This window comes from Helianthus annuus, chromosome 15, assembly GCF_002127325.2.
Source record: "Helianthus annuus cultivar XRQ/B chromosome 15, HanXRQr2.0-SUNRISE, whole genome shotgun sequence".
NCBI lineage: Eukaryota > Viridiplantae > Streptophyta > Magnoliopsida > Asterales > Asteraceae > Helianthus > Helianthus annuus.
This window is the reverse complement of record NC_035447.2, coordinates 146,399,962-146,409,295: the sequence shown is the minus strand read 5'-3', so window position 1 is coordinate 146,409,295 and position 9,334 is coordinate 146,399,962. Positions and strand designations below refer to the sequence as shown.

Sequence of the window (9,334 nt, the reverse complement as noted above, 5' to 3'; positions counted from 1 at the left end):
AGTGTCGTCTTGCTGTAAAACTGTTTCAGATCAATATAAACGACAGTTAAAGTGAATATCTAGCTGAATTCAACTCATCATGTCTGTTTCCGCCTTTCATTTTGAGTAGAACGCCTCTGATCGACTCGTCTTGGGTCCGTACACGATCCTACAGTAACAAGTCTTGAGTGATAAGTATGGTTTAAAACCATACTATGCGCCTAATCGGCGTAAAAGTCGTTAAATGATGATATCAACGATGTTTTAGTAAATCTGATGTTATGTCCAGCTTTGAATAGTTAAAATATGTTAATTGTCACAACATATCAGTAGGTAAAAGATTTGACATGATTGTTATGCTTAAAACTAATTTAAGTGCCTTAGGGGGCATTATCGTCATTTAATGATACTTATCAAAGACTTGTGCGTAAACTCAGGATATAGTCTAACTCGACATCCCAAATAATCCTAATTATGATATCACATTAGTGGGTAACAAGTTTTACCAAATAAGTATGCTTGAAATCTTTCTAGATATGAAAAGGGCATTTTTGTCCTTTTAAAAGCATGATTTACGACTATTTAAGCAAATTCAGTTCATGACCAGATTTATAACATCAAAATGTGCTAAACATGTTATCATATCAGAGTGCAACTTGTTTGCATGCTCATGTACACTTAAAACCTTATTTTTAGCAAAAAGGGCAATTTAGTCAACTTTAAGCATAACAACGGAACTTGCATTAAAATCTCTAATTACTATATGACATGTAATATATCCTTAGGGAGTTATACTACATCATATTACGATCCTAATGGAAACTTAAATTAGTAACAAACTAGTTCTAGTTCGGTTCATAAACGAAAGTCAAAGCATAAGTCGAACTTTGCGACTTTCGGTTGCGAACCGACCCTAAAACTGGAATTGACGAGACGAACATGTTTACACATGTTCTAATAATTATTACCAAGTAGTTTAAGTGATAAAACATATTTTAGAACACTCTTAACTCAGATCACAATTATTTTAAAATCTGACCCGTTGATTTTTTAAAATGTCAATATATTGACTCGTCAATTGACCAAGCAAACGTGATTCTTAGGAGGTGCCTTTTTGAGGGATTAACACCTACCTAATTACGATCACGTAGCCCCGTTCGTTGTGAACCATGGCTTGACCGTTTAAGGTCTAACTAAAAGTCAAAGCGTTCATCGTAAAAGCTTGACTTTTCGGCTTTAAAAGCCAAATAAAATAACTAGCCATGAAAGGATCACTTACAAGTGGTCCTATTGACGGAAAAGAACTCAAAGGTCTACTCAAAAAAGCTCAGGAGCTCCCCATATGAGAAAGATAGGAGAATGAAGAATAGGTGCAAGTGCAAGTGTTGAAGAACACCCCTTTATATAGTTTTTGGAATGATTCTAGGATCTTGACAAGTGTTAGAGAGGCTCCAGTCAAATACCATTAACAAGCTCATGGTTTCGAAATACAAGTGCTAGAGTGGTTTGTGTGGGTTGCAAGGAAGAAGAAGGGCAACTGTCTAAATTTTCTGCTGTTCAGACATACATACGGACCATATGGTCCACTGTATACAGTCCGTGAGGACCAGGTCTGTATACATATAGTTTCATTTGTTGTCACATTTGGCCCCTGCACTTCCAAACTCTTACGTAACGATGTTTTTAGTATACAAGGCATTGTATTTCCAATATTAGGCACATCCAATTGCATAACCAAGCATCATAAACTTCTCGATTCGTTAAAAGGGTCAGTAAGAGGTATAGTTTGACATATTGACGCTTTTAACCCTTTAATTTGCAAACTTGTGCGTATTATCGCGAAATGGCGTAAAAGCCATTCAAGGTCAATAACAAGCATTCCCAAGAGTATGATGGAACATTACGACACTCCAGTTCGCTTAAATGGTCGCTCAGAGGTGTAGTTTTAGAGTTTGATGCTTTTGGCCCCTTTTACGCGCAAACATGCGCGTATCATTCTTTTATCGCGACAAAGCCCTATGTTACCCATATTAAGTATTCCCGTGAGTATTACCAACATCACAATGCTTCGGGTTCGTTAAAAGGTTACTCAGAGGTAAGAATTAACGTGTTGACATTTTAACCCCTTTTAACACACAAACTTGTGTGTATTGTCGTTTATCGGCATTAAAGCCCTAAATAGCCAATATCAAGTATTCCCAAGAGTACGATCAGATATCATAACGCTTCTGGTTTGTTAAAAGGTCACTTAGAGGTATAATTAAACATGACGCTTTTAACCCTTCGCCGCGAAATCTTTCAATCGATTACGCAAACGGTTTCGCTTATCCAACAAGTGGCTTAATATGAGAATACGAATACCATATAAGGTCACTCAGAGGCTTAGTTTAAACATGTTGACACTTTCAGTCCTTTCCATAAATATAGTTTTCGTTTTTGACGAAATTAGTCCCTCATAGTCAACGTTAGACTTTATTAGGGTTTATTACACGTGTCAACACATCATTGGACACGGTTTTACGAGGTGTTACAAAACAATCTACTCATTACGTTATTATACAAATAAGTTATAAAATATAAAAAACTTACATGAGTTGAACAATATAAGTCTGTGTTGTAAACGAAATATAAATGAAATTGCATATTTTTTATATTAAATAATAAAAAATAATAATTTAAAAACCTATAAACAGATAATCTCCATGTAAGAAATCTAAGCGCAATAAACACACAAAGTTACTTGATATTTGCGTTTCAAAATCCAAGGTTACCCGATTTAAAATTTGTCACGAGAATTTGTAGCTCCCTACACCAAAAGTTTCTACTATTACTTTTGTTCTCTTCAGTCAACCACTATTATTGTTTATTTTACTTTTTATTACCAAAATCTTAAGGAACTGCCTACAGACATATACCAGTGCCAACAAAACAATTGTCATTGTACAAATGTTCATGAGATATCTAATACAGAAAGAAAGATTTAGACGAAATGGCAATTCATTTTAACCAATCCTAATTGTCTACCTCCCATAACTTGCCATTATAAAACTGTCAATTTAAAATAAATAAAATTTATAACATTATTAAAAATAATACAACATTAGTGACAATAGTATTTATATAAAGCACAATTTTATAACACTAAAAGTAGCTCATGTCAACATGACAAACATATCTTATCACTAACATAAAAAATGACACGTTCTAACCGAACACTTTTGACTCGTAACCCAGCCGACCAAAATAAAGCTATACAAAATGGTATGAAATGGGTTGTCATCATTCATGTTTGTATAGGATTGTAAGAGAGTACATCAGCAAACATAATCATCATAGTAATCTGTATGATTGTATGAAACTGATAGTATTAATACAAACACATCTACTGCGAAAATGCAAATTGTAGAACCGGGTTTATACGTACACAACGATTCGTTGGTGCAAGGTAAACGCTTTTATTACAAAAAAATATTTGTAAAATTTAAATTTTAATACTAAACACTTAATACTCGCATGCATAAGGTGGGCACAATAATGATGACATTTGTGAAACAAACATTGAAGCAGTAAATCTAGTAGATTCGACAAAAAAGCAACTAAAAGAGAAAGAAAAGGATACGTGCACGGGTGTCGATATTTAAAAAGAGAAATATATGGTGGACCATCCAGTCACGGCAGAAGAATTGCAATAAGTTGAATCACTTTTAAATTGGCATCCCTGCATATGAAGAACAACCCGATGTGGTAGATAAAACTATTAAAGTACACAAAGGAAGAAACCCAACTACAACACTTAAATAACACAAGGGAAGAAACCTAACAACTAAAAGGAAACTGGACCCGAAACCATCCCATGAACAAGCAAAATAAAAACCAGGAACAAATGATAAGGGAGACCAAATAAAGGTTGAGCCAAAAGTGTTAAATGAGATATTGTTTGAAACTATAAAAAGTGCAAAAATTTGAAATGAAAAAAGGTATTCCGAACCTGGTGGTGTATTTTGTTCCCCTTCTACGACCGAGTGGTTACTTTAAGTGAACCACTTATGGATCATGAGTTCAGTCTGCTTAGATACACGTTTGCTACATTTGCAAAAATGAAGTAAATAAACCATTTTATATATAAAACATGTATATATATGTGAAAACTGTAAAATCGATAGTTTCTTATACCACATTTGATTGCAGCTTATTGTTTTACAAATCAAAAACTGGGGTGGAAGCATACAAAATAGTTTTTGAAAGCTTCTATAAAAATCAATATGTAGCATCAAACGGGATCGATGCATTTGTGGATGTACTGAACCTTGAAGAGAAGAAAAAGGATAAAACTTCATCACCATTTAGACTCTTCTTGCATACAATGCTAGTAAGTATACATGTTATGTGCTAAAATTCTCATGTTAGGTTGTATGCAAAATTGCATGTTACCTATTGAATTTCACATGTTAGGTGGTAAAATTCTCATGCTATACGTTTTTCAAATTCGCATGTTATATATTAAATTGTGCATGTTAGGTGTTAAAGTTCTCATGTTATGTTATATGCAAAATCACATGTTACCTGTGTAATTTCACATGTTATGTGGTAAAATTCTCATGCTATACGTTTTTCAAAATCGCATGTGATACATCAAATTTCGCATGTTATATATACATATCACATGGTAAGAATTTAACTCATGGATTTACTAATTTATAAACTGTATATAATCAACCAAGCACCATGTACGGGCCTAACTTTACCGACAATAAATGGCTTGAAGTTTTTAGTTCAAATATTGAAGATATATTAAAGAAATACGAGGTAAAGAAACTAGAACTAGTTGATCTTATATTCATTCCAGTACTTCAAGGTGATCATTTCTACTGTCTGTGCTTCCACATGAGAACCGAAAAAGTTGAATTAATTGATAACTCTGGTGTCGAAGCCGAGTTTGATGCTAAATACGAAGAGCTTCCCAAAACTCTGGTAATAAAAAACTAGTTTACAAAACTAGTTCATATGTATGTTAAATGTTAAAAATTGATCAAACTTTATATTATTGCAGTGGAGGATACTGATTTTGTTCCTAAAGAAGACCTTAAAAACAAAAAAAAAATGTTTCAAACAAATGGAAACATCCATTATAGAAAGAAAAACAATGGAGTGGAGAACTGTTAACAACGGTGTAGACTGTGGAGTTTTTACCATGCTACATATGGAAACATACAGGAGGAAAACGCCATGACATGTGGGTTTGCGAAGGAAGGTGAAAAAAACAACAGACAAGATGCACAAATTCGACTCCTAAGAAACCGATATCTTATTCAAATTATTATATTCGAGTACAATCTACAACGTCAAGAAATTATCGAGGCTACAAAGACATTTGACAAATGGCCGAACAGGGACGCATATCTGCATGTTTTGGATAAAAAAATCGAAGCCAGATTGGATCGATATTTTGGGAGGTTAAAATAAACTTTGCAAAAATATTTTTGTTATTTTGCTTAGTTCAATACGTAATTTAGTTTCGTGCTTTTTTTATTAGATATTGTTAACAAATTTAAAATGATTTATTACATAATCACTTTTTTATTAGATATTGCAGCAAATTTGGATGTTTTATTAGACAACCACTTAAAAAAATCTACAAAGATACATACATCCACATAGATTGCGAATTAAAACATACACCTACTTCAACAAACACATCATTCAACCAACTCGATAATACAACAAACTCATTCGAAAGATGAAAGAAACTCCATTTGCATGTCCATCGAGCATCTTAAAATAGTTATTGCATTCGCAAGCTCTTTCAACTGCTTCTCATCCCTCTCACCCAGATCAACCATGAATATCACAGGGTTTCTCGAAGACTACATTCTTGCATCTGTGAAAGCAAATTCACGATTTCTTGTCTTCTCTTCATATTCACCCTTACACGAGAAATATTGGTTTCCAACATCTCGTTACATGACCAAGCTTATCTATTTATTTCAAACATCCAACAACTCGATGATAATTTTATAAAATAAATATAACTTTTTATATTTATTTCGAACGCCTAAACGGCATATATGAGACGCAATATATAATACGAGTTTATTATATAATTTTCGTATGAATTTGTTATATATTATATTCAGGTAAATATACTTTACATACACGTACGACTTCTCGGGACGACTAACACAATTATAACAATATATTTATATTCTTATATAAATATTTGTATATTCTAAATCTTTCGATAGCTGAGTCTTCCAAGACTTACTAATTACTGACAATAAACCAACTAAACGAGTATAACTTAATCATTTTGTTAAGTTAACAACTTACCGTCGAATCTTTTTATATAAATATTTGTATATTCTAAATCTTTCGAGAACTGAGTCTTCCACGAGTTACTAATTACTGACAATAAACCAACTAAACGAGTATAACTTAATCATTTTGTTAAGTTAACAACTTACCGTCGAATCGTTCGGTTAATGATTCGGTAGAGCTCGGTGACACGTAGTTTAGTTATCGCTTTTATTTAGAAACTTATAAGATATTCCGTGTTAAGAATATTGTAGAATGCACACTAGCGAGTCACGTCTTGGAAAAGACATTACGGAGTCGTATATAGCTAGCTTTGCATATGGAAATTCAGGTGAGTTCATAACCCCCACTTTTTACGATTTTACATTTTTATAAATGTTTTCGCAGGTGGAAAGACATGCAAGTTTTGCAAAAATAAACAACTTTTCGATGAACCAAAACTCATATTTCTAACCAATGTTACGAATGAATTTCAAGGAACTCAAATGGTTTACAAACAATTTATACTAAATATACCGGTTTCACAAAACAAATGCGTAATCTTTAAACGTGCATGATTTTCATGACTAGGGACGGGATCGTCATAGTTATAACAACGGGACTGAGTTGGTCTGAGTTTGTAGAACGGGACACCTAGTGAGTTCATGTCCCCCTTTTTTTCTTAACTGTTTTTGGATTTATAACTATCGGGGGTGAAATACATGTCAACTTGGGTATGATTTAGCTAAGAAATGAACTATTAGATCATGTGAGCATAGGCTGAAACTGAAGTGCCATTAATCATTTTAAGAATCACAGAACAAAGGTTAGATCTAATGGGTACGGCCGAGCCCCACTCACGGTCCATGCGTGACCACTTAGAGTGTTGTTGTGTTCCAGTCGAGGTGATTCGACACTAAAAATCGTCTACTCGGGTTGAGTACTTCCTATGTCATCACATATATTAATGTCCTTGTAAAACATAAATTGATCTGTTCATAGACGCTTTACATACCGGTTATCAAAAGAATTCTCTCAAATGTTTACAAGTTTATTTGGAGCTTTTACAAGTTTTCATATAACATGCCAAGAAAAATGATTTTATTACGTTTTCTCAACAACTTTTAAACCGGTGAACAAAAAGTTTTGTTTAAAATCTTTTCCAAAACAAACTATGAATGTAACATCTGTGTCCCTATACTTTTAGCTATTGTCAATTTTAGTCCCTAAACTATGTGTACTTGACACTTTTTGATACTTGTGATGCTTGAATCTTGATTCTTGATGCTTAACTCTATGATTCTTGATTCTTAAATACTATGGAAACTATGATTCTTGATACTTGGGAAACTATGATTCTTGATACTTGATACTTGGGAAACTATGAATCTTGATACTTGATACTTGGTGCTTGACTCTTGAGACTCGTGAAACTTGAGACTTGGTTGAACGAGATACTGGAGACTTGTCACTGGCGGAAACTATGAAACTTGGAAACTTTTGTGTTAATGATATAATCTAGTTATGTGATACTATTACCCAATAATACGCAACGCTTAATCTAACTCACAAAACGAATCAGCGACGGTGAAACGGAAAGGATGGGACTGACCGAATGGCAATCTGATTGGATGACCATCCGATCGGAGGGCCATTCGATCGAACTGCCATCCGATCCGCTGCACACTGCCTTGCACTCTCTCTGACACTACAAATAGGCTTATCACATCATTCCCACTGATGTGACAGCCTCATTCATTCAGAACGCACGCTCTCTCACTCTCAAGCACTTTTCTTCCATTTCTCGGAGATTTCGGTATGTTTTACACTAGATTCTTGTACATATTTGATCTATAAACTATTCTCTACGAGATTCTCCTTCGAAATCTCACTTTTCACCGTAAAATCTCTGAGATTTGAGCCCTTGATGATGACGTCATCATGACGGTTTGTACAAACTGATTGTGTGATGTCATTCTAGTCAAGATCTAGCTTAGATCTAAGGAATTTCATGCGTTTCTACACTGAATCTTTACTAAATCGGGACTTTCAGCTAAAACTTATACTTTTCCTTCATCTTTTCTTAAAACTTTACTTGAAACAGTGAAATCCCGAGCTAAGCGGACTGTATACTTGATGATTAGTCGGGAGTCGGTTCGAAAATGGATTGTTGCAGGAGAAGATGACCGGAGTACGGATTCCGACATAAGCACCGTCACGAACAGACGACTTATCGGACTGGGTGATTCCTATCCGATCAAATCGACTGAACATTGATGTGTTTACCGTTGTCTTAAGACGTACCGTGCCGTCACCGTCAAACCAGAAACTTAGAAACTTTACAAATTGCAAAATGGAACAAGTCGTGAGGATTGAATGGCAATCTGATCGGACTGCCATCCGATCGAAAGGCCATCCGATCGAAGTGACCTGTGCCTCTTAACCTATTCAATACCTTGAATCTTGAGACCTTGGAACTTTGGATCGAATGGCAATCCCATCGAACTGTCGTCCGATCGAACAGCCATCCGATCGAAGTAACCTGAGTTAAACATTTGACTTAACTTTTGGAATCTCACACTTGGATCGAATGACCATCGAATCGAATGGCCATCCGAACGGATGACCATCCGATCGGATGGCAATCCGTTCCCCACTCACTATAGTCACCTCGATCGAATGGTAATCCGATCGGACCGCCTTCCGATCAAACTGCCATCCGATCAAGGGACTGATCCGACACTTCGTGCAATCTCGTTGTTTTGTCCGATTCTTATCTGTTGTAATCTAATTAGGCTATACCTAAAGAGCTCCCTTTGATCCAATAACAGTTAATCTGCTAAGCAATCACTGTGAGTATACTCGATCCCTTTTTGTTTTAAACTTTGGGATGTAACATGTATTCTATTAAACTATGATACTTGAAACTTTTGGAATCTAAACTCTATCCTATGTGTATGTAAAACTTGTGATTCTTGATTCTTGATTCTTTATGCTATGTGAACGTTTAATCCAGAGTGTGTAGTGCCGCCTTAACAATAGTAGCGCTATAGGAGATGCACCT

General features: G+C 34.9%; 1 protein-coding gene and 1 long non-coding RNA gene across 2 annotated transcripts; one reads left to right on the top strand and one right to left on the bottom strand.

Annotated features, from left to right (window-relative positions):
* Nucleotides 1-3,243: 3,243 nt before the first annotated feature.
* On the bottom strand, nt 3,244-4,418 carry LOC110910590. The gene is made up of 3 exons (XR_002576282.2): nt 4,153-4,418; nt 3,968-4,062; nt 3,244-3,697 (listed from the first exon to the last, which is right to left on the bottom strand). It is a non-coding gene; the product is annotated as an uncharacterized LOC110910590 (long non-coding RNA).
* Nucleotides 4,419-4,682: 264 nt separating this feature from the next.
* Nucleotides 4,683-5,517, top strand: LOC110910591. Its single transcript, XM_022155215.1, has 2 exons — nt 4,683-4,950; nt 5,030-5,517. The coding sequence occupies exons 1-2, from the start codon at nt 4,705-4,707 to the stop codon at nt 5,207-5,209; spliced, it is 426 nt and encodes a 141-aa protein (XP_022010907.1). The 5' UTR covers nt 4,683-4,704; the 3' UTR covers nt 5,210-5,517.
* The last annotated feature ends 3,817 nt before the right edge of the window (nt 5,518-9,334 follow it).

Bases quoted from the DNA above. Each gene is read 5' to 3' on its own strand.
- LOC110910591 (XM_022155215.1), top strand. From the start codon at position 4,705: ATGTACGGGCCTAACTTTACCGACAATAAATGGCTTGAAGTTTTTAGT. The intron at 4,951-5,029 runs GTAATAAAAAAC...ATATTATTGCAG, and splicing joins AAGAGCTTCCCAAAACTCTG to TGGAGGATACTGATTTTGTT.